General features: G+C 47.9%; 1 protein-coding gene across 2 annotated transcripts in view; it reads right to left on the bottom strand.

The window, feature by feature from the left end:
• The window catches only part of LOC120065341 (serine/threonine-protein kinase 38-like), a 32,104-nt gene that overhangs the window by 3,547 nt on the left and 2,117 nt on the right, over positions 1-26,440 (bottom strand). For both annotated transcript variants that reach the window (XM_039016260.1, XM_039016261.1), the window contains exons 2-9: positions 23,659-23,795; positions 21,768-21,819; positions 21,574-21,696; positions 21,247-21,330; positions 4,424-4,547; positions 3,973-4,127; positions 3,231-3,333; positions 1,442-1,503 (exon numbers count right to left, since the gene is read on the bottom strand). In XM_039016260.1, coding sequence (XP_038872188.1) covers positions 1,442-1,503; positions 3,231-3,333; positions 3,973-4,127; positions 4,424-4,547; positions 21,247-21,330; positions 21,574-21,696; positions 21,768-21,819; positions 23,659-23,789 — 834 coding nt within the window. In that variant the 5' untranslated portion in view covers positions 23,790-23,795. The remainder of the gene's footprint in view (positions 1-1,441; positions 1,504-3,230; positions 3,334-3,972; positions 4,128-4,423; positions 4,548-21,246; positions 21,331-21,573; positions 21,697-21,767; positions 21,820-23,658; positions 23,796-26,440) is intronic.

Below are 26,440 nucleotides of genomic sequence, written 5' to 3'. Positions count from 1 at the left end.
GGAGAGACAGGGGGAAATGAGAGAGGGAGAGGACAGGGGGGAAAGGAGAGAGGGAGAGGAGAAAGAAGAGAGAGAGAGGACAGGGGGGAAATGAGAGAGGGAGAGGACAGAGGGGAAAGGAGAGAGGGGAGAGGAGAGAAGGGAAAGGAGAGGGAGAGGACAGGGGGGAAAGGAGAGAGGGAGAGGAGAGAGGGAGAGGAGAGACAGGGGGAAATGAGAGAGGTAGAGGACACGGGAGAAAGGAGAGAGGGAAAGGAGAAAGAAGAGAGGGAGAGGAGAGAAGGGAAAGGAGAGGGAGAGGACAGGGGGGAAAGGAGAGAGGGGAGAGGAGAGAAGGGAAAGGAGAGGGAGAGGACAGGGGGGAAAGGAGAGAGGGGAGAGGAGAGAAGGGAAAGGAGAGGGAGAGGACAGGGGGGAAAGGAGAGAGGGAGATGAGTAGAGAGGAGAGAGGGTTAAGGTGCCTGCAGACTAGGTTCTTACTGCAATATTACTGTATGACCCTCTTGAGACGCCATAGCAACAACATAGCCAGTAACACTTCCTCAAAATAGTAAATCAAGAAATCTGTAATAGATGTTGACGTTTTTGCAGAGGAGGTCTTAGTCGGAAAAAAACCTTCCGAACATCAAAATGTCACAAAATCTCGTCATAATATATGTGCGAACTGGCGCGCCACATTTAGACTGGGAAGGATGTGACTTTACCTCCAGAGCCCAGACAGTAAAACAACCTCCATAGCCCAGACAGTAAAACAACCTCCATAGCCCAGACAGTAAAACAACCTCCAGAGCCCAGACAGTAAAACAACCTCCAGAGCCCAGACAGTAAAACAACCTCCAGAGCCCAGACAGTAAAACAACCTCCATAGCCCAGACAGTAAAACAACCTCCAGAGCCCAGACAGTAAAACAACCTCCAGAGCCCAGACAGTAAAACAACCTCCAGAGCCCAGACAGTAAAACAAGTTAAATTTGCATTACCAGAAAAGTCCTGAATTGACCAAATTAAAATGGAGTCGACCCCAGACGTTTCTCTAACGATGCCATACACTTGCTGCGGAAATGTAACTGACGTAACAGTGAGTGTGCTGTATATCCCCTAACAAGGACAGGACTCCAACCACCTACACACCAGATGTGTACTGTAGTGTGTCTGTGCTCCTACGCTGGCCTTCCTCACTTCATCCAGAGACTAGTCTCTACCGAACAACAGGCTCTCTAGCGTGACAAAATGCCTTTTCTTTGGAGCTGCTATACTCTTTCACATGAGAGAACACTTTTTCCTATGAGTAAATAAACACAACCAACACGTTTAAAAAACAGAGGTCATTGTGAAACCTTATACTACAGTCATCCCTGTTGTGTTTATGAGGAGGTTTAAGGTAAAGACCGATCCTCCAGCTGAGTAGTAACTGAAGGTATCCAGAGCTCCATGACACCCACCAGCTGTCGTCTGTTCCTCTTCCAGGTCTCTGCTTTCCTCTTGGAGTTCATGTACTGAGATGCTGTAAAGAAAAAAATATTAGTCTCAGGCACAACTCAATTACAACTACACACATAGGTGGAAAATGTACGACAAATCATGACAAATAAGAGCCTTCAGAAAGTTTTCATACTCCTTGACTTATTCCACATTTTGATGTGTCACAGCCGGAATTCAAAATTAATTAAATAGATTGTTTTTCTCACTCATTTACACACAATTTCCCATAATGAAAATGTGAACAAAATGTATTTAGAAATGTTTGTAGATTTATTGAAAATGAAATACAGAAATGTATAATTCACTTAAGTCAGTCCATGTTAGAATCACCTTTGGCAGCGATTACAGCTGTGAGTCTTCTGGGTAAGTCTCTAAGAGCTTTGCACACCTGTACAATATTTCCCCATTATCCTTTTCAAAATGAATTGCTAGACAAACATTTTCAAAACTGTAACTCGGCCGCTCAGGATCATTCACTGTCCTCGGTAAGCAACTCCAGTGTAGATTTGGCCTTGTGTTTGGAAAGCAGCCTGAACCAGGTTTTCCTAGGATTTTGCCTGTGCTTAGCTCCATTTAGTTTATTTTTTATCCTGAAAAAATACACAGTCCTTTACAAGCATACCTAAAATATGACGCAACCACCACTATGCCTGAAAATATGGAGAGTGTATTGTGTGTTGTATTTGCCCCAGACATAACACTTTGTACTCAGGACAAAAAGTGAATTGCTTTGCCAAATGTTTTGCAGTATTACTTTAATGCCTTTTAGCAAACAGGATGCATGTTTGTATTCTGTACAGGCTTCCTTCTTTTCATTCTGTAATTTAGGTTAGTATTGTGGAGTAAGTACAATGTTGCTGATCCATCCTCAGTTTTCTCCTATCACAGCCATTAAACTCTGCAACTGTTTTAAAGTCACCATTGGCCTCGTGGTGAAATCCCTGAGCGGTTTCCTTCCTCTCCGGCAACTGAGTTAGAGTTACTATCTTTGTAGTGACTGGGTGTACTGATACACCATCCAAAGTGTAATTAATAACTTCACCATGCACAAAGGGCTCCCAAATGGCGCAGTGGTCTAAGACAACCTGGTTCAAATCCAGACTATATCACAACCAGCTGTGATTGGGAGTCCCATAGGGCGGCGCGCAACTGGCCCAGCGTCACCTGAGTTTGGCCGGTGTAGGCCACCTTTGTAAATAAGAATTTGTTCTTAACTGACTTGCCTAGTTAAAAAAAATATATATATATTCAATGTCTGCTTTTTTTTTTACCCATCTACCAATAGGTGCCCTTCATTGCGAGGCATTGGAAAACCTCCCTGGTCGTTATTTGAATCTGTGTCTGAAATTCACTGCTCAACTGAGGGACCTACAGATAATTGTATGTGTGGGTACAGAGATGAGGTAGTCATTCAAAAATCATGTTAAACACTATTATTGAGTCCATGCAACTTATAATGTGACTTGTTAAGCAAATTTGTATTCCTGAACTTATTTGCCGTAACAAAGGGGTTGAATACTTATTTCAGCATTTCATTAACTTGTAAAAAATAAAACATTATTCCGCTTTGACATTATGGGGTATTGTGTGTTTAGGCCTACGACAAAAAAAAATCTAAATTCAATCCATTTTATATTCAGGCTGGGAAAAGTCAAGGGGTGTGAATACTTTCTGAAGGCACTGTATACTGTAAGGTGTATAGTTTTATCAAATGAAATTAATCACGTATGGCTTTATTGTTGTACTCACTGAAGTCATTGGAGATGCTGTGGTTGAGGTTCCTGTAGAACTCTGTCCGATGGGCTTTCTTCAACCCTGTACACAGGCCAAAGTCTGACAGCTTCACATGGCCCTGGAAAACACACACGGTTAGTTGTGCTACACTACTTCCTGGTAATGTTTCAGTAATACTGTGTGACAACACCAGAGAGTGTTTCTGAAATCACACTTCCTGTGGCGACTGTGAAACTGTGTGTGTGGATTTATGAATCTAGACAGGGTCGACAGACAGATCACCACACTATAATGCTGATGTCACTCTCCTGTCTGTGTGTGTGTAATGATGTCATTTCAACCATATTTAAACCTGTTTGTAATGATGTCATTTCAACCATATTTAAACCTGTGTGTAATGATGTCATTTCAACCATATTTAAACCTGTGTGTAATGATGTCATTTCAACCATATTTAAACCTGTGTGTAATGATGTCATTTCAACCATATTTAAACCTGTGTGTAATGATGTCATTTCAACCATATTTAAACCTGTGTGTAATGATGTCATTTCAACCATATTTAAACCTGTGTGTAATGATGTCATTTCAACCATATTTAAACCTGTGTGTAATGATGTCATTTCAACCATATTTAAACCTGTTTGTAATGATGTCATTTCAACCATATTTAAACCTGTGTGTAATGATGTCATTTCAACCATATTTAAACCTGTTTGTAATGATGTCATTTCAACCAGGTAGTGTGTATGTGTACCTTAGAGTCCAGCAATACATTGTCAGGTTTGATGTCTCTGTGTATGAAGCCCATCTGGTGTATAGAGTCTATGGCCAGGACCGTCTCAGCCACATAGAACTGAGTCTCCTCCTCTGACAGAGTATCCTTCTTCATCAGCAACGTCATCATGTCACCTGCAGGGGATGTCACACAGACCATCACACACACACACGACTGTAAACACGCACGCACGCACGCACGCACGCACGCACGCACACACGCACACACGCACACACACACACACACACACACACACACAATCTCCAGCAGTGGAGGCTGGTGGAAGGAGCTATAGGAGGATGAGCTCATTGTAATGGTTGGAATGTAATGCATGGAACGGAGTCGAACATGTGGTTTCATATGCTTGATGTGTTTGATACCTTCCATGCATTACATTCCAGCCATGCTCCTCCCACCAGCCTCCACTGACCTCCAGGTAGGAACTCCATGAGTAGGTAGAGATTAATCTTGTCCTGGAAGCTGTAGAACATCTTGACCACCCACAGACTGTCTGCCTGCACCAGGATGTCCCTCTCAGCCCGGATATGGCCCACCTAACATAGAAATACAACACAGATCACGCAGAATTAACAGACATATTCTCTCTACACTCATTAGCACTGAGCGATTAGTGCTTTTTGAGGTCGGTTTGTTTTCAGTTCGATTATTTAAAAAAAATAGTTTTGGTTACGATTATTTTTAAACATTAAATGAATTAAGAAATAATGACATTAAAACAATTTCAGATTTTATTTATGGGAATTTCAAAGGCTAAAATATTGAACATTCAACTGCCAAAACATTGACAGTTTTCCATTGTCTCTGTCAAGTCCACACTGGGCAGACATCAATAATTACAATATTTCAGTTGTGTGTATATATTCGTTTTTATTTGATTACTTTATTATTTTCCATTCCTTAAAAAGTCATCATCTCTGCTCAGGCAGGAGCAACCAGCCAGCCAGACAACGTTATCTCTGCTCAGGCAGGAGCAACCAGCCAGCCAGACAACGTTATCTCTGCTCAGGCAGGAGTAACCAGCCAGCCAGACAATGTTATCTCTGCTCAGGCAGGCGCAACCAGCCAGCCAGACAACGTTATCTCTGCTCAGGCAGGAGCAACCAGCCAGCCAGACAACGTTATCTCTGCTCAGGCAGGAGCAACCAGCCAGCCAGACAACGTTATCTCTGCTCAGGCAGGAGCAACCAGCCAGCCAGACAACGTTATCTCTGCTCAGGCACTAGCAACCAGCCAGCAAGACAACGATATCTCTGCACAGGCAGTAGCAAACAGACAGACAACGCTATCTCTGCTCAGGCAGTAGCAACCAGCCAGCCAGACAACGATATCTCTGCACAGGCAGGAGCAACCAGCCAGCCAGAAACGTTATCTCTGCTCAGGCAGTAGCAACCAGCCAGCAAGACAATGTTATCTCTGCTCAGGCAGGAGCAACCAGCCAGCCAGACAACGTTATCTCTGCTCAGGCAGGAGCAACCAGCCAGCCAGACAACGTTATCTATGCTCAGGCAGGAGCAACCAGCCAGCCAGACAACGTTATCTCTGCTCAGGCAGTAGCAACCAGCCAGCAAGACAACGATATCTCTGCACAGGCAGGAGCAACCAGCCAGACAGACAACGCTATCTCTGCTCAGACACTAGCAACCAGCCAGCCAGACAACGTTATCTCTGCTCAGATACTAGCAACCAGCCAGCCAGAAAACGTTATCTCTGCTCAGACACTAGCAACCAGCCAGCCGGACAACGATATCTCTGCACAGGCAGGAGCAACCAGCCAGCCAGACAACGTTATCTCTGCTCAGGCAGTAGCAACCAGCCAGCCAGACAATGTTATCTCTGCTCAGGCAGTAGCAACCAGCCAGCAAGACAACGATATCTCTGCACAGGCAGGAGCAACCAGCCAGACAGACAACGCTATCTCTGCTCAGACACTAGCAACCAGCCAGCCAGACAACGTTATCTCTGCTCAGATACTAGCAACCAGCCAGCCAGAAAACGTTATCTCTGCTCAGACACTAGCAACCAGCCAGCCGGACAACGATATCTCTGCACAGGCAGGAGCAACCAGCCAGCCAGACAACGTTATCTCTGCTCAGGCAGTAGCAACCAGCCAGCCAGACAATGTTATCTCTGCTCAGGCAGTAGCAACCAGCCAGCAAGACAACGATATCTCTGCACAGGCAGGAGCAACCAGCCAGACAGACAACGCTATCTCTGCTCAGACACTAGCAACCAGCCAGCCAGACAACGTTATCTCTGCTCAGATACTAGCAACCAGCCAGCCAGAAAACGTTATCTCTGCTCAGACACTAGCAACCAGCCAGCCGGACAACGATATCTCTGCACAGGCAGGAGCAACCAGCCAGCCAGACAATGTTATCTCTGCTCAGGCAGGAGTAACAAGCCAGCCAGACAACATTCTCTCTGCTCGGGCAGTAGCAACCAGCCAGCAAGACAACGATATCTCTGCACAGGCAGTAGCAACCAGCCAGACAGACAACGCTATCTCTGCTCAGGCAGTAGCAACCAGCCAGCAAGACAGCGATATCTCTGCACAGGCAGTAGCAACCAGCCAGCCAGACAACGATATCTCTGCACAGGCAGGAGCAACCAGCCAGCCAGACAATGTTATCTCTGCTCAGGCAGTAGCAACCAGCCAGCCAGACAACGTTATCTCTGCTCAGGCAGGAGCAACCAGCCAGCCAGACAACGTTATCTCTGCTCAGGCAGGAGCAACCAGCCAGCCAGACAACGTTATTTCTGCTCAGGCAGGAGCAACCAGCCAGTCAGACAACATTATCTCTGCTCAGGCAGTAGCAACCAGCCAGCCAGACAACGTTATCTCTGCTCAGGCAGTAGCAACCAGCCAGCCAGACAATGTTATCTCTGCTCAGGCAGGAGCAACCAGCCAGCCAGACAACGTTATCTCTGCTCAGGCAGTAGCAACCAGCCAGCCAGACAACGTTATCTCTGCTCAGGCAGTAGCAACCAGCCAGCCAGACAACGTTATCTCTGCTCAGGCAGTAGCAACCAGCCAGCCAGACAATGTTATCTCTGCTCAGGCAGGAGCAACCAGCCAGCCAGACAACGTTATCTCTGCTCAGACAGTAGCAACCAACCAGCCAGACAACGTTATCTCTGCTCGGGCAGTAGCAACCAGCCAGCAAGACAACGATATCTCTGCACAGGCAGTAGGAACCAGCCAGACAGACAACGCTATCTCTGCTCAGGCAGTAGCAACCAGCCAGCAAGACAACGATATCTCTGCTCAGGCAGTAGCAACCAGCCAGCCAGACAATGTTATCTCTGCTCAGGCAGGAGCAACCAGCCAGCCAGACAACGTTAACTCTGCTCAGGCAGTAGCAACCAGCCAGCAAGACAACGATATCTCTGCACAAGCAGTAGCAACCAGCCAGACAGACAACGCTATCTCTGCTCAGGCAGTAGCAACCAGCCAGCAAGACAACGATATCTCTGCTCAGGCAGTAGCAACCAGCCAGCCAGACAACGTTATCTCTGCACAGGCAGGAGCAACCAGCCAGCCAGACAACGTTATCTCTGCTCAGGCAGTAGCAACCAGCCAGCCAGACAATGTTATCTCTTCTCAGGCAGGAGCAACCAGCCAGCCAGACAACGTTATCTCTGCTCAGGCAGGAGCAACCAGCCAGCCAGACAACGTTATCTCTGCTCAGGCAGGAGCAACCAGCCAGCCAGACAACGTTATCTCTGCTCAGGCAGGAGCAACCAGCCAGCCAGACAACGTTATCTCTGCTCAGGCACTAGCAACCAGCCAGCAAGACAACGATATCTCTGCACAGGCAGTAGCAAACAGACAGACAACGCTATCTCTGCTCAGGCAGTAGCAACCAGCCAGCCAGACAACGATATCTCTGCACAGGCAGGAGCAACCAGCCAGCCAGACAACGTTATCTCTGCTCAGGCAGTAGCAACCAGCCAGCCAGAAACGTTATCTCTGCTCAGGCAGTAGCAACCAGCCAGCCAGAAACGTTATCTCTGCTCAGGCAGTAGCAACCAGCCAGCAAGACAACGTTATCTCTGCTCAGGCAGGAGCAACCAGCCAGCCAGACAACGTTATCTCTGCTCAGGCAGGAGCAACCAGCCAGCCAGACAACGTTATCTCTGCTCAGGCAGGAGCAACCAGCCAGCCAGACAACGTTATCTCTGCTCAGGCAGTAGCAACCAGCCAGCAAGACAACGATATCTCTGCACAGGCAGGAGCAACCAGCCAGACAGACAACGCTATCTCTGCTCAGACACTAGCAACCAGCCAGCCAGACAACGTTATCTCTGCTCAGGCAGTAGCAACCAGCCAGCAAGACAACGATATCTCTGCACAGGCAGGAGCAACCAGCCAGCCAGACAACGTTCTCTCTGCTCAGGCAGTAGCAACCAGCCAGCCAGACAATGTTATCTCTGCTCAGGCAGGAGCAACCAGCCAGCCAGACAACGTTCTCTCTGCTCGGGCAGTAGCAACCAGCCAGCAAGACAACGATATCTCTGCACAGGCAGTAGCAACCAGCCAGACAGACAACGCTATCTCTGCTCAGGCAGTAGCAACCAGCCAGCAAGACAGCGATATCTCTGCACAGGCAGTAGCAACCAGCCAGCCAGACAACAATATCTCTGCACAGGCAGGAGCAACCAGCCAGCCAGACAATGTTATCTCTGCTCAGGCAGTAGCAACCAGCCAGCCAGACAACGTTATCTCTGCTCAGGCAGGAGCAACCAGCCAGCCAGACAACGTTATCTCTGCTCAGGCAGGAGCAACCAGCCAGCCAGACAACGTTATTTCTGCTCAGGCAGGAGCAACCAGCCAGTCAGACAACATTATCTCTGCTCAGGCAGTAGCAACCAGCCAGCCAGACAACGTTATCTCTGCTCAGGCAGTAGCAACCAGCCAGCCAGACAATGTTATCTCTGCTCAGGCAGGAGCAACCAGCCAGACAGACAACGTTATCTCTGCTCAGACAGTAGCAACCAACCAGCCAGACAATGTTATCTCTGCTCGGGCAGTAGCAACCAGCCAGCAAGACAACGATATCTCTGCACAGGCAGTAGCAACCAGCCAGACAGACAACGCTATCTCTGCTCAGGCAGTAGCAACCAGCCAGCAAGACAACGATATCTCTGCTCAGGCAGTAGCAACCAGCCAGCCAGACAATGTTATCTCTGCTCAGGCAGGAGCAACCAGCCAGCCAGACAACGTTAACTCTGCTCAGGCAGTAGCAACCAGCCAGCAAGACAACGATATCTCTGCACAAGCAGTAGCAACCAGCCAGACAGACAACGCTATCTCTGCTCAGGCAGTAGCAACCAGCCAGCAAGACAACGATATCTCTGCACAGGCAGTAGCAACCAGCCAGCCAGACAACGATATCTCTGCACAGGCAGGAGCAACCAGCCAGCCAGACAACGTTATCTCTGCTCAGGCAGTAGCAACCAGCCAGCCAGACAACGTTATCTCTTCTCAGGCAGGAGCAACCAGCCAGACAGACAACGCTATCTCTGCTAAGACACTAGCAACCAGCCAGCCAGACAACATTATCTCTGCACAGGCAGTAGCAACCAGCCAGCCAGACAACGTTATCTCTGCTCAGGCAGTAGCAACCAGCCAGCCAGACAACGCTATCTCTGCTCAGACAGTAGCAACTAGTCAGCCATACAACGTTATATCTGCTCAGACACTAGCAACCAGCCAGCCAGAAAACGTTATCTCTGCTCAGGCAGTAGCAACCAGCCAGCCGGACAACGATATCTCTGCACAGGCAGGAGCAACCAGCCAGCCAGACAACGTTATCTCTGCTCAGGCAGGAGCAACCAGCCAGCCAGACAACGTTATCTCTGCTCAGGCAGGAGCAACCAGCCAGCCAGACAACGTTATTTCTGCTCAGGCAGGAGCAACCAGCCAGTCAGACAACATTATCTCTGCTCAGGCAGTAGCAACCAGCCAGCCAGACAACGTTATCTCTGCTCAGGCAGTAGCAACCAGCCAGCCAGACAATGTTATCTCTGCTCAGGCAGGAGCAACCAGCCAGCCAGACAACGTTATCTCTGCTCAGACAGTAGCAACCAACCAGCCAGACAACGTTATCTCTGCTCGGGCAGTAGCAACCAGCCAGCAAGACAACGATATCTCTGCACAGGCAGTAGCAACCAGCCAGACAGACAACGCTATCTCTGCTCAGGCAGTAGCAACCAGCCAGCAAGACAACGATATCTCTGCTCAGGCAGTAGCAACCAGCCAGCCAGACAATGTTATCTCTGCTCAGGCAGGAGCAACCAGCCAGCCAGACAACGTTAACTCTGCTCAGAAAGTAGCAACCAGCCAGCAAGACAACGATATCTCTGCACAAGCAGTAGCAACCAGCCAGACAGACAACGCTATCTCTGCTCAGGCAGTAGCAACCAGCCAGCCAGACAACGATATAACTGCACAGGCAGGAGCAACCAGCCAGCCAGACAACGTTATCTCTGCTCAGGCAGTAGCAACCAACCAGCCAGACAACGTTATCTCTTCTCAGGCAGGAGCAACCAGCCAGACAGACAACGCTATCTCTGCTAAGACACTAGCAACCAGCCAGCCAGACAACATTATCTCTGCACAGGCAGTAGCAACCAGCCAGCCAGACAACGTTATCTCTGCTCAGGCAGTAGCAACCAGCCAGCCAGACAACGCTATCTCTGCTCAGACAGTAGCAACTAGTCAGCCATACAACGTTATATCTGCTCAGACACTAGCAACCAGCCAGCCAGAAAACGTTATCTCTGCTCAGGCAGTAGCAACCAGCCAGCCGGACAACGATATCTCTGCACAGGCAAGAGCAACCAGCCAGCCAGACAACGTTATCTCTGCTCAGGCAGGAGTAACCAGCCAGCCAGACAACGTTATCTCTGCTCAGGCAGTAGCAACCAGCCAGCCAGACAACGTTATCTCTGCTCGGGCAGTAGCAACCAGCCAGCAAGACAACAATATCTCTGCACAGGCAGTAGCAACCAGCCAGACAGACAACGCTATCTCTGCTCAGGCAGTAGCAACCAGCCAGCACGACAACGATATCTCTGCACAGGCAGTAGCAACCAGCCAGCCAGACAACGATATCTCTGCACAGGCAGGAGCAACCAGCGAGCCAGACAACGTTATCTCTGCTCAGGCAGTAGCAACCAACCAGCCAGACAACGTTATCTCTGCTCGGGCAGTAGCAACCAGCCAGCAAGACAACGATATCTCTGCACAGGCAGTAGCAACCAGCCAGACAGACAACGCTATCTCTGCTCAGGCAGTAGCAACCAGCCAGCAAGACAACGATATCTCTGCTCAGGCAGTAGCAACCAGCCAGCCAGACAATGTTATCTCTGCTCAGGCAGGAGCAACCAGCCAGCCAGACAACGTTAACTCTGCTCAGGCAGTAGCAACCAGCCAGCAAGACAACGATATCTCTGCACAAGCAGTAGCAACCAGCCAGACAGACAACGCTATCTCTGCTCAGGCAGTAGCAACCAGCCAGCAAGACAACGATATCTCTGCACAGGCAGTAGCAACCAGCCAGCCAGACAACGATATCTCTGCACATGCAGGAGCAACCAGCCAGCCAGACAACGTTATCTCTGCTCAGGCAGTAGCAACCAGCCAGCCAGACAACGTTATCTCTTCTCAGGCAGGAGCAACCAGCCAGACAGACAACGCTATCTCTGCTAAGACACTAGCAACCAGCCAGCCAGACAACATTATCTCTGCACAGGCAGTAGCAACCAGCCAGCCAGACAACGTTATCTCTGCTCAGGCAGTAGCAACCAGCCAGCAAGACAACGTTATCTCTGCTCAGGCAGGAGCAACCAGCCAGCCAGACAACGTTATCTCTGCTCAGGCAGGAGCAACCAGCCAGCCAGACAACGTTATCTCTGCTCAGGCAGGAGCAACCAGCCAGCCAGACAACGGTATCTCTGATCAGGCAGTAGCAACCAGCCAGCAAGACAACGATATCTCTGCACAGGCAGGAGCAACCAGCCAGACAGACAACGCTATCTCTGCTCAGACACTAGCAACCAGCCAGCCAGACAACGTTATCTCTGCTCAGATACTAGCAACCAGCCAGCCAGAAAACGTTATCTCTGCTCAGACACTAGCAACCAGCCAGCCGGACAACGATATCTCTGCACAGGCAGGAGCAACCAGCCAGCCAGACAACGTTATCTCTGCTCAGGCAGGAGCAACCAGCCAGCCAGACAATGTTATCTCTGCTCAGGCAGGAGCAACCAGCCAGACAGACAACGTTATCTCTGCTCAGGCAGGAGCAACCAGCCAGCCAGACAACGTTATCTCTGCTCAGGCAGGAGCAACCAGCCAGCCAGACAACGTTATTTCTGCTCAGGCAGGAGCAACCAGCCAGTCAGACAACATTATCTCTGCTCAGGCAGTAGCAACCAGCCAGCCAGACAACGTTATCTCTGCTCAGGCAGTAGCAACCAGCCAGCCAGACAATGTTATCTCTGCTCAGGCAGGAGCAACCAGCCAGACAGACAACGTTATCTCTGCTCAGACAGTAGCAACCAACCAGCCAGACAATGTTATCTCTGCTCGGGCAGTAGCAACCAGCCAGCAAGACAACGATATCTCTGCACAGGCAGTAGCAACCAGCCAGCCAGACAACGTTATCTCTTCTCAGGCAGGAGCAACCAGCCAGACAGACAACGCTATCTCTGCTAAGACACTAGCAACCAGCCAGCCAGACAACATTATCTCTGCACAGGCAGTAGCAACCAGCCAGCCAGACAACGTTATCTCTGCTCAGGCAGTAGCAACCAGCCAGCCAGACAACGCTATCTCTGCTCAGACAGTAGCAACTAGTCAGCCATACAACGTTATATCTGCTCAGACACTAGCAACCAGCCAGCCAGAAAACGTTATCTCTGCTCAGGCAGTAGCAACCAGCCAGCCGGACAACGATATCTCTGCACAGGCAAGAGCAACCAGCCAGCCAGACAACGTTATCTCTGCTCAGGCAGGAGTAACCAGCCAGCCAGACAACGTTATCTCTGCTCAGGCAGTAGCAACCAGCCAGCCAGACAACGTTATCTCTGCTCGGGCAGTAGCAACCAGCCAGCAAGACAACAATATCTCTGCACAGGCAGTAGCAACCAGCCAGCCAGACAACGCTATCTCTGCTCAGGCAGTAGCAACCAGCCAGCACGACAACGATATCTCTGCACAGGCAGTAGCAACCAGCCAGCCAGACAACGATATCTCTGCACAGGCAGGAGCAACCAGCGAGCCAGACAACGTTATCTCTGCTCAGGCAGTAGCAACCAACCAGCCAGACAACGTTATCTCTGCTCGGGCAGTAGCAACCAGCCAGCAAGACAACGATATCTCTGCACAGGCAGTAGCAACCAGCCAGACAGACAACGCTATCTCTGCTCAGGCAGTAGCAACCAGCCAGCAAGACAACGATATCTCTGCTCAGGCAGTAGCAACCAGCCAGCCAGACAATGTTATCTCTGCTCAGGCAGGAGCAACCAGCCAGCCAGACAACGTTAACTCTGCTCAGGCAGTAGCAACCAGCCAGCAAGACAACGATATCTCTGCACAAGCAGTAGCAACCAGCCAGACAGACAACGCTATCTCTGCTCAGGCAGTAGCAACCAGCCAGCAAGACAACGATATCTCTGCACAGGCAGTAGCAACCAGCCAGCCAGACAATGTTTATCTCTGCTCAGCAGGAGCACCAGCAGCCAGACAACGTTTCTCTGCACCGGCAGTAGCAACCACCGAGCCACAACGTTATCTCTGCTCAGGCAGTAGCAATCAGCGCCAGACAACGTCCCTCTGCTCAGGCAGAGCAACCAGCCAGCCAGACAACGTTATCTCTGCTCAGGCAGTAGCAACCAGCCAGCCAACCGCTATCTCTGCTCAGGCAGTAGCAGCCAGCAGCAAGACAACGATATCTCTGCTCAGGCAGTAGCAACCAGCCAGCCAGACAGCTTATCTCTGCTCAGGCAGTAGCCGCCAGCCAGCAGCCAGACACGTATCTCTGCTCAGCAGTAGCAACACAGCATACAACGTTATCTCTGCTCAGACACTAGCAACCAGCCAGCCAGAAAACGTTATCTCTGCTCAGGCAGTAGCAACCAGCCAGCCGACAACGATATCTCTGCACAGGCAGAGCAACCAGCCAGCCAGACAACGTTATCTCTGCTCAGGCAGAGCAACCAGCAGCCAGACAGCGTTATCTCTGCTCAGGCAGAGCAACCAGCCGCCAGACAACGTTATCTCTGCTCAGGCAGTAGCAACCAGCCAGCCAGACAGTTATCTCTGCTCAGGCAGGAGCAACCAGCCAGCCAGACAACGTTATCTCTGCTCAGGCAGTAGCAACCAGCCAGCCAGAACACGTTATCTCTGCTCGGAGCAGTAGCACCAGCCAGCCAACAACGTTATCTCTGCTCCGGCAGTAGCAACCAGCCAGCAAGACAACAATATCTCTGCACAGGCAGTAGCAACCAGCCAGACAGACAACGCTATCTCTGCTCAGGCAGTAGCAACCAGCCAGCCGACACCGATATCTCTGCACAGCAGTATCAACCAGCCAGCCAGACAACGATATCTCTGCACAGGCAGGAGCAACCAGCGAGCCAGACAATGTTATCTCTGCTCAGGCAGTAGCAACCAGCCAGCCAGACAACGTTCTCTCTGCTCAGGCAGTAGCAACCAGCCAGCCAGACAACGTTATCTCTGCTCAGGCAGTAGCAACCAGCCAGCCAGACAATGCTATCTCTGCTCAGGCAGTAGCAGCCAGTCAGCCAGACAACGTTATCTCTGCTCAGGCAGTAGCAACCAGCCAGTCAGACAATGTTATCTCTTCTCAGGCAGTAGCAACCAGCCAGTCAGACAATGTTATCTCTTCTCAGGCAGTAGCAACCAGCCAGCCAGACAACGTTCTCTCTGCTCGCAGTAGCAACAGCCAGCCAGACAACGTTCTCTCTGCTCAGGCAGTAGCAACCAGCCAGCCAGACACGTTTCGCTGCTCAGGCAGTAGCAACCAGCCCACAGACAACGTTCTCTCTGCTCAGGCAGTAGCAACCAGCCAGCCAGACAACGTTCTCTGCTGCTCAGGCAGTAGCAACCAGCCAGCCAGACAACGTCTCTCTGCTCAGGCAGTAGCAACCAGCCAGCCAGACAACGTTCTCTCTGCTCAGGCAGTAGCAACCAGCCAGTCAGACAATGTTATCTCTTCTCAGGCAGTAGCAACCAGCCAGTCAGACAATGTTATCTCTTCTCAGGCAGTAGCAACCAGCCAGTCAGACAATGTTATCTCTTCTCAGGCAGTAGCAACCAGCCAGCCAGACAACGTTATCTCTGCTCAGGCAGTAGCAGCCAGCCAGCCAACGTTATCTCTGCTCAGGCAGTAGCAACCAGCCAGCCAGACAACGTTCTCTCTGCCAGGCAGTACAACCAGCCAGCCAGACAACGTATCTCTGTGTGCTCTCTACTTACTGTCATTAGTCATCATATTTAGCTAGCTTAGCCTGCCTAAGTATGCTGCAGAGCTGTCTTGACAAATCATTTGACTAGTTCTCCAAAGTAGAAGGCATAATTTCACGAACTGTCTCTATTCCTCTCTCACCGTTGTGGTGTACATTCCTCTCTCACCGTTGTGGTGTACATTCCTCTCTCACCGTTGTGGTGTACATTCCTCTCTCACCGTTGTGGTGTACATTCCTCTCTCGTGCTGTCTATGTGGTCTGTGTGTATCTAACCCTACTACCACCATGAGGAGATGCAGGTAAAGGAGGAGTTGTCGGTCATCAAGAGGCTGCTGCAGCATCTGTAAATAGCCCATCCAATCTACCTACCTCATCCCCATACTGTTTTTATTTTATTTACTTTTCTGCTCTTTTGCACACCAGTATCTCTACTTGCACATCATCATCTGCTCATTTATCACTCCAGTGTTACTCTGCTAAATTGTAATTATTCGCTCCTATGGCCTATTTATTGCCTACCTCCTCATGCCTTTTGCACCACTGTATATAGACTTACTTTTTTCTACTGTGTCATTGACTTGTTTATTGTGTTATTGGCCTGTTTATTGTTTACTCCATGTGTAACTCTGTGTTGTTGTCTGTGTCACACTGCTTTGCTTTATCTTGGCCAGGTCACAGTTGTAAATTATAACTTGTTCTCAACTGGCCTACCTGGTTAAATAAAGGGAAAAAAATAAAAAATTGAGAACAGACTGTAGAGACTCCTAGAGAAGCTGCAGCCCCCCCTCCCCCCATGCCGACCACCCTTTACCCACACCTCCAGTCAACAAGGAGGCTCACATGGGGACACCTACAACAGAGAGAAGCTCTCTGGTCCCCCCTAATACACCCCCACACACCCCTCCATGTACACAGGCCCTGTGTACTCCAGCCCCAGACCGTAAACGCACTACTCTGGTAAAACCCACTGAGGTGGCCATCCTCATGGACTCAAATGGGAAATTCATACAAGAAGATAAACTCTTCCTCCACCACAAGGTGTCCAAAGTATGGTGCCCAAAAACACAGGATGCACTCCACATCCTGTCCCAGCCTGACTTTGGCACACCAGTCCACATATTATTCACACCGGCACCAACAACCTGCGAGAGGACAGGAGAGAGTAGGCACACTGGTCAACAGAGTAGCAGAGAGGCCTCTGAGGGGTTCCCCAACTCCCACATCACCATCTCCACTCTGCTGCCCCGCAAAGACTTTCATCTCCGTACCATTCAGAAAGTCAACGCTGACATCACCAGAGGGTGTGGCCTACTCAGAAACGTGCACGTTGCTCACCACCCAACAATCACCCCAGAGCACCTGCACGACCACCTGGACAAGAGAACTCTGTAGGACTGAGTGAGATTAAACAGCTTCCTCAATACATGTGCACTGATGCGCACACACACACAGACACAGACACAGACACAGACACACACACACACACACACACACACACACACACACACACACACACACACACACACACACACACACACACACACACACACACAGACAGACACACACACATTGTACTAGAAGTTTACTTGTTCAATGAATCGGGAGAAGAAAAAGAGTTAGATGTTTTCTGTTATCCATTATCTCACTCTGAACAACTTAGTAGTAACTGTAGTTCTGACTGTGCTATTCTTTCTTTTTGCAACATGAGATCACTATCAGTTAGTATGTGGAACATTCAGGGCCTAAACTCATCAACCTTTGGACTGAAGAGTTTAGCACTGGAGTTAAATCTTAAAGATGTTGACGTCATCATTCTGCAGGAGACATGGTGTAAGGCTGACATTGTCACTCACTGTCCCACAGGCTACAGAGAGGTAATTGTGCCATCACAGAAACACAGCTCTGTCAATAGAGGCAGAGACTCTGGAGGATTGATTGTTTGGTACAAATCCGAACCACTAAATCTAATTGATCCCCTCAAAATTTGTAAATATCACATTCGGTTAAAACTGAAAAAAAGAAAGAGATATTCCCCACCCTTGAGGAACAGACGTGCCATTTCCAGGCTCAGGAAAATGTGCTCATCTGTGGGGACACAAATGTGCACACAGGACCATTACCTGATCTAACGACCACAAGAGGGGACAGCTTTATTACAGGCCATACTGTTTCTAACTGTCTCAATCTCCCCCATAGAAACAACAGTGACAACACTGTCAACAAAAACGGAAGGGATCTGTTGAAGCTTTCGAAGCCTAGGTCTGTACTTAGTCAATGGTGGGTTATGGGAGTACTCTTTGGGGAGATTACCCTATTGCTCACCTCTTGGCCACAGCATAGTAGACTATATGATTACAGACATTGACCCTTTCTCTCTCAGCTCATTCACCGTTAAGCCACTAACACCTCTGCCTGATCACAGCCAAATTACCTTGTTCCTCAAAAAAACAGACATGGAAATAACCACACATTCACAGCTCAGACGAATACCAGAAAGCAACCAGTAACCAAAAAATCCAAACACTGTTAGATAATTTTCTGGATACCACACCCACTCACAGTAAAAAAAACTATATATTCAGGCAAACTGCAAAAGAAGCACAACTGATATTGATTTTTTTTTTAAACCCAAAAAGACCACAGATGACAACTGGTTTGATGCAGAATGTAAAAGTATAAGGAAAAAACTTAGAACACTATCCAACCAAAAGCACAGAGACTCAAATAATTGTGAATTACGCCTTAATTACTGTGAGACTTTAAAACTCTATAAACGTACACTCGTAACCAAAAAAGCACAGTACAACAGCTGACACTAATTGAGGAGTCCATAAACACATCAACTTCTGGCAAAATTGGAAAAACCTAAATAAAAATCGAAACTAGAGGAATTAGCGATACAAAATGGACAACCCATTTTAAAACACTCTACAACACCATTCAAATTGACACAAACGCAGAACAACGCCAAATTCATGAGAAGTTGAATGGATTAGAAAAAGCTATAAAGGACAATGAAAATCCATTGGACTCACCAATTTCTGACCAGATGCTCAATAAGAAACTTCAGGCCCTCAAAATCTAAAAAAGCATGCAGACCTGATGGCATCCTAAACGAGATGCTCAAACTCACTAGTGCAACATTTCAATTGGCTATATTAAAACGGTTTCATTTGATACTGAGTGTAGGTTATTTCCCTGATATCTGGAATCAAGGACTCATAACCCCAATCTTTAAGAACGGAGACAAATTTGACCCTAACAATTACAGAGGCATTTGTGTGAACAGTAACCTGGGGAAGGTTTTCTGTAGTATTATACATGTAAGAGTTCTAAACTTCCTTAATAAGCACAATGTCTTGAGTAAAAGCCTAATTGAATTTATACCAAAACATTGCCTAACCGATCATATAGACACCATAGACACCCTGATAGATAAACATGTCCACCAAAATAATACCAAAATATACACTTGCTTAATCGACTTCCAAAAAGCATTTGACTCTATATGGCATACAGGACTGTTCTACAAAAGTATTGAAAATGGTGTAGGGGGTAAAATATATGACATAATTAAATCAATGTATACTGTCAATACGTGCAGCATTAAAATTGGCAAGAAAACAACCAGGGGCAGGGCCTTCGCCAGGGTTGCAATCTGAGCCCTGCACTCGCCAATATTTACATCAACGAATTGGCCACTATTCTAGAAAATCCGCGACGCCTGGTGTTAGTCTCCACAATTCAGAGGTTAAATGCCTGCTCTTCGCAGATGACCTGTGCCTGCTGTCACCCACAGCACATGGCCTACAGCAGAGCCTAGACCTGTGAGAGCATTACTGCCAGACCTGGGACCTGGTAGTAAACCCCAAAAAGACAAAAATAATGATTTTCCAGAGAAGATCAAGATCTCAGGGAATTAGTTCTCAATTGGTACAAAATATATAGAGTACTGCACACACTGCAATTACTTAGATTTAAAAATAAGCTCAATTGGACACCTTAATGAGGCAGTGAATGAATTGAGAGAGAAAGCACGCAGGGCATTCTACGCCATTAAAAAGCAAATTCAGGCCTCCCGAGTGGCGCAGTGGTTTAAGTGTGCCACTAGAAATTCTGGGTTCGAGTCCAGGCTCTGTCGTAGCCGGCCGCGACCAGGAGACCCATGAGGCAGCGCACAATTGGCCCTGCATCGTCCGGGTTAGGGGAGGGTTTGGCCGTCAGGAATGTCCTTGTCCCACGGCGCACTAGCGACTCCTGTGGTGGGCCGGGCGCAGTGCATGCTGACACGGTCGCCAGGTGTACAGTGTTTTCTCCGACACATTGGTGCTGCTGGCTTCCGGGTTAAGTGGGCATTGTGTCAAGAAGCAGTGCGGCTCGGTTGGGTTGTGCTTTGGAGGACGCACGGCTCTCGACCTTCGCCTCTCCCGAGTCCGTACGGGAGTTGCAGCGATGAGACAAGACTGTAACTACCAATTGGATACCACGAAATTGGGGAGAAAAAGGGGTAAAAAGATTTTTAAAAAATAAAAAAAGCAAATTCTAATTGAAATACCTATTAATATTTGGCTAAAACTAATTGAATGTGTCATTGAACCAATTGCACTTTATGACAGCGAGGTGTGGGGTCCACTTGCAAAACAAGATTTCCCCCAATGGGACAAACACCCCATTGAAATCCTGCATGCAGTGTTCTGTAAGATTCTCCGACATGTCCAGAGGAAAACTACAAACAATGCATGCAGGCCAGAACTAGGCCAACACCCACTAATAATAAAAACTAAAAAAAGAGCAAATAAGTTTTAGAAAAATCTAAAATACAGTGACCCCTTCTCATATCATTACCAAGCCCTGCAATGCCAAGAGCTGAGCAAAGAAAAGAGTCCCCTCATCCAGCTGGTCCTGGGGCTGTTCACAAACCTATTCTACTAACACCCTGATGCCTCAGGACCAGAACATCCAGTCAATCAGAATAAACCAAATTACAACACAGTCAAAATAAAACTACATTGCTTATTGGGAAACACAAGCACAAAGCAAAATGCAGTGCTATCTGGCCCTAAATCGACAGTTCACCGTGGCTAACTATTTAACTATGGATACTGATCAAAACCTTGACAAAGTACAGGCTCAGTGAGCACAGCCTTGCCATTGAGAAGGGTAGACACAGGAAAACCTGGCTCCCTGTAGAGAAAAAGCTGTGCAACCACTGCACCACAGCAGAACCTGAGACAGAGCTGCATTTCCTGACAATTAAAAAAAATATAAAACAATTAGAGAGTGTAATTTCCCCAAATTTGAAACCCTTATTCAAGGTTTCAAAGACCTCTCTGATGAGAATAGGCTACCCGTCCTGTTGGGGGAGGACGCAGAGAGCTGTGGGTTGGCAGCGCACTACATTGCTGCCTGCCATAAGATGAGGGACAGTGTCTGGCAGACCAACCAACCTGCACATGTCCTTTATGCTTATTGCTATTGTTCAACGTATGGTTATTTTGACCCTTGATTATTGTTGTTACTCTTGTCTCGTTGACAATATTGTAAATCTCCAAAGTAAGTTTGGCAATATGTACATTGTTACGTCATGCCAATAAAGCAAATTGTATTGAGAGACAGAGAGCGAGACGGAGAGAGAGACAGACAGAGAGAGACAGAAGGGAGAGACGGAGAGACAGAAGGGGGAGACGGAGGGAGAGACAAAGAGAGACTGAGAGGGAGAGAGACACACACACACACCTGTTCCTTCTCCAGCATGTCGGCCTTGCGCAGGATCTTCATGGCATAGATGTGACCTGTGTCCTTCTTCTGGACCAGACGCACCTGGAAGTCAGGGGACAAAGGTCAAAGTTGAGCCAACATGGCAGCAAGAAGTTCACGAGGTCATAGCCAATGCAAGGGCATTTACACTACCGTCATCAATACATTTTCTGAAACAGTGGATTAGGCAGTTGTGCGATTTTCATGTTCAGACTGTGAAATGATAACTATGGTAACATTGTAAAATGGTAACTAATTACACAATAATAACCTAGTTAGAATTCTAATAGCTCCATGTATGCTTACCTCTCCAAAAGCTCCTCGACCAATCACCTTGAGGGACTCAAAGTCATCCAATCCCAGCCTGGTTCTCTTCAGCCTCAGGAACTCTGTCTCCTTACGCGCGTGCTGGGAGCGCCGAATACGCTTCTGCAACACAGGTTGTGTGTAAGTGTGTGTGAGCACGTGTGAGCACGTGCCACTGCTAGAACTATACTCACCTCTTCATCAGGCAGCCCCTCCTCCTCCATCACCATCTCTAGCTTCTGTTGCCTGGCAACAAAATAGGGGTTGAGGGTCAAGAGGCAAAGGTTAGGGTCAAATATGCTGATTCAGGAAGACACTTCCCAACCTGCAGCTCCATACTGATCACTACACTACCTGCTGTTTCATTTCTACAGGACAGTTATGGAGGAACGGTAACATAATTGGAATGGCCCATTCATACATTCTCAAAGAGAAACAAACCATAAACGTTGGTGGGTAGGTTGAGCTGTGACCAATGTTCCCTCTAAGCTGCATGTGAGTGCGTGCGCACAGCTCCCCCGGGACTGCCTCGCAGAAGAAATAGCAGCCCGCGTAGAGAAGCACGAGATTGAAGTACACTCAACTTTCTAGAGTTTTCCCCGTTAGTTAACACTATCAACGTTTCCCTTTACTGTGGGAATTGTGATCGAATCAACACAATAAAAGCCACTTTCAATGCAACAAACCGAAACAAAATAAACTATGCAAGACTTAGCATGCAAAACTAACTATGCAAGAGTTTTTGTTGTAAGCAGAACAGAATAGGATTCTATTGCATTGACAGGCACAACTGAGGCCTGTACTCTTCACAGACCGGTAAGCCATAACCAGTAAGACCTGCAGATGGCCTATATGCAAATAGACCATTGCCATATATGGATCTGTGCCATTCACTTTGAACTGGACTGTGTTTACAGCATGAGAAGTCGTGAGTTGAGCCGCGTGTTTTGAGATCAAAGCTAGAGCTACATGTAGCCAGGTGTGTACATTTGACCTTTACTAGTTAGTAAGTTATTAACATAGTTATAGATCATTTGTAGTCAGCAATGGGGGAGTGGTTGCTCCTTACAAGATCACAAAACATGTGCATTTCTAGCCATCTTTGAAAAGCAAGTCAGGTAAAGAACAGTGTTGTATTTTGGCTTGAATAAGCTATATAGCCAATAGGCAGACGGTAGCATTATTTGTCTGATTCTCTGTAATAATGGTATGGGAATAATGATGCATTTTATTTTGTGGTTTCTTGCATCAAACAACACAACAACATTTTCAGTCACCTCCTTGTCTGAAAGACAAGTGGAATAAACAGGTTAATGTCAAGCCATGATGTTTTTTTCAAAAGTCTCATGGAATGTAGGCCTACATTGAACACCACATATTGGCTGCTACTGTAGGCTGTAAAATTCAACAGCTATTTCCATGTAAAAATGTTATGGGATGCATTTTCTCCATAGTTTTTGATGGTAGGCCACTCTGGTAGGCCTACATTATGATCAAATACCCACAGTAGCCAACTTGACCAAACGGGTACAGCTTCAGTGTTCACAGCAAACGCGCGCCGGAAGTTGCACAGAATTTTCACAACATTCAAGTTTGCGCTCAGCAGACCTTAAATTTGGTCAGTGCCGAAATGTTTTTGAGGGAACATTGGCTGTAACTGGGAGTTTGCTTTGGGCATAACTTCCTTTTCAGACATCTGTAACAGCTTCTAGCCCCTGAGCTAACTGTATAAAACACTGTCTCTCTCATCCTTCCTCTTTCTTTTTCTCAACCATACACATACTCTCTTCCTAATAAGGGGTTTCCATAAAGAAATGGTGTGATAAAGATACACTCCTCCAACACACACACACACACACACACACACACACACACACACACACACACACACACACACACACATTTCCTCCACCAGGCAGTGTGGGGCTTTAAGCAGAGAGAGACCACGTGATGTGTCACACCTCTACTCTCTTCTCCTCTTGTTTGTGGCAAGCCACTGTGCTGCCTTAGCTTCTGACATGTTTTCAGGAATCATCTTTGCTTTTCAGAGTTCTAGTTTGTGTGAGCATGGTGCAGAACACCCACCTCATCTCTCTCTCCTCATGCTGGTCTATCAGGTTACAGTAGAAGTTCTCCAGGGTCACCATAGCCATGTTCACTCTCTCCTTGGTGTGGTTACTCATCGAGGAACATGAGGAATGACCCCTCGTTGCCATGGTTACCTACATACACACACACACACACAAATTGGAGCACACATTAGTGTAAAGTGTCCTATGCCCTACTGTCTACAGATGTCCCCTATTATGTAGCCTCCAGCTGGTCACCACATCTCTCTGATGGATATGAGTGATAGATAGCATAACTGATGACGCTAAATTGAACCACAAATTCACTATAAAAATGATACCAAATTGATTCATAAATTCACGCCTTTCAAATATCATACCATGAAAAGATGCCCATATTATGCCAACTTAAAAGATGGGGTAAAATAATTGGTTATTCTATATTACAGTGAACTTTGAGTGCATATAAGCAAAGTTTTCCACAAACAAAATGGCAGGTATTACATCATTAATACGGTATGATGACTTTTGCATAATTCAATTCTAATTCAATTTTAACACAGTAAAAATGGATGCTAAATATTTTCATGTGTTCCACTAGTAGATCAATAATACAGTGTGATGAACATGAGGGTGCAAAGCTGTCATCAAAGCAAAGGGTGGCTACTTTGAAGAATCTCAAATATATTTGTAAAAGTTAGGGCAGGGAGGAAGGGGTGAGTGGGATATGTGCTTATAACCACGAATATTGCTTGATTCCAAATGGACACCTACTCCCTAGGCACTTCAAGTAGATCTTCTCTAGTCCACTCATGTAGTCACCTATACAATTATTGGCACCATTCACAAACCAATTGTTAATTCACCACAAAATCTAAATTTTGCAATTTCCATCTCAGTCTCCTGACTTTATTCCCATTTCAAACCTGTGGTTTCAATTAAAGAGGGGGGCCCATAAGCGCAGACGAGGGATATCAAGGATCTGGAAAGAACCTGTATGGAGGAATAGAGGAATACAGATGGCTCCTAATGTGTTCCCTGCCCGGCCAAACTGAGCAATTGGGGGAGAAAGGCCTTGGTCAGGGAGGTGACCACGAACCCGATGGTCACTCTCACAGAGTTACAGAGTTCCTCTGTGGACATGGGAGAACCTTACAGAAGGACAACCATCCCTGCAGCACTCCACCAATCAGGCCTTTATGGTAGAGTGGCCAGACGGAAGCCACTCCTCAATAAAAGGCACATGACAGCCCACTTGGAGTTTGCCAAAAGGCACCTAAAGACTCCCAGACCATGAGAAACAAGATTCTCTGGTCTGATGAAACCAAGATTTAACTCTTTGGCCTGAATGCCAAGCATCACGTCTGGAGGAAACCTGGCACCATCCCTACGGTGATGTATGGTGGTGTTTTTCAGCGGCAGGGACTGGGAGACTAGTCAAGATCGAGGCAAAGATGAACGGAGCAAAGTACAGAAAGATCCTTGATGAAAACCTGCTCCAGCGCCCTCAGGACATTCAAGTCTCTCTCTATATATATCTATATATACACTGCTCAAAAAAATAAAGGGAACACTTAAACAACACAATGTAACTCCAAGTCAATCACACTTCTGTGAAATCAAACTGTCCACTTAGGAAGCAACACTGATTGACAATAAATTTCACATGCTGTTGTGCAAATGGAATAGACAAAAGGTGGAAATTATAGGCAATTAGCAAGACACCCCCAATAAAGGAGTGGTTCTGCAGGTGGTGACCACAGACCACTTCTCAGTTCCTATGCTTCCTGGCTGATGTTTTGGTCACTTTTGAATGCTGGCGGTGCTTTCACTCTAGTGGTAGCATGAGACGGAGTCTACAACCCACACAAGTGGCTCAGGTAGTGCAGCTCATCCAGGATGGCACATCAATGCGAGCTGTGGCAAGAAGGTTTGCTGTGTCTGTCAGCGTAGTGTCCAGAGCATGGAGGCGCAGCCGCAGGACCGCTACCTCCGCCTTTGTGCAAGGAGGAGCACTGCCAGAGCCCTGCAAAATGACCTCCAGCAGGCCACAAATGTGCATGTGTCAGCATATGGTCTCACAAGGGGTCTGAGGATCTCATCTCGGTACCTAATGGCAGTCAGGCTACCTCTGGCAAACACATGGAGGGCTGTGCGGCCCCACAAAGAAATGCCACCCCACACCATGACTGACCCACCGCCAAACCGGTCATGCTGGAGGATGTTGCAGGCAGCAGAACGTTCTCCAGGTGTCTCCAGACTCTGTCACGTCTGTCACATGTGCTCATGTGCTCAGTGTGAACCTGCTTTCATCTGTGAAGAGCACAGGGCGCCAGTGGCGAATTTGCCAATCTTGGTGTTCTCTGGCAAATGCCAAACGTCCTGCACGGTGTTGGGCTGTAAGCACAACCCCCACCTGTGGATGTCGGGCCCTCATACCACCCTCATGGAGTCTGTTTCTGACCGTTTGAGCAGACACATGCACATTTGTGGCCTGCTGGAGGTCATTTTGCAGGGCTCTGGCAGTGCTCCTCCTTGCACAAAGGCGGAGGTAGCGGTCCTGCTGCTGGGTTGTTGCCCTCCTACGGCCTCCTCCACGTCTCCTGATGTACTGGCCTGTCTCCTGGTAGCGCCTCCATGCTCTGGACACTACGCTGACAGACATAGCAAACCTTCTTGCCACAGCTCGCATTGATGTGCCATCCTGGATGAGCTGCACTACCTGAGCCACTTGTGTGGGTTGTAGACTCCGTCTCATGCTACCACTAGAGTGAAAGCACCGCCAGCATTCAAAAGTG

The sequence above is a fragment of the Salvelinus namaycush genome, chromosome 20 (genome assembly GCF_016432855.1).
Source record: "Salvelinus namaycush isolate Seneca chromosome 20, SaNama_1.0, whole genome shotgun sequence".
In the NCBI taxonomy this organism is placed as follows: Eukaryota; Metazoa; Chordata; class Actinopteri; order Salmoniformes; family Salmonidae; genus Salvelinus; species Salvelinus namaycush.
Note: the sequence above shows the minus strand (reverse complement) of the source record. Positions and strands in the feature narration are given on the sequence as shown.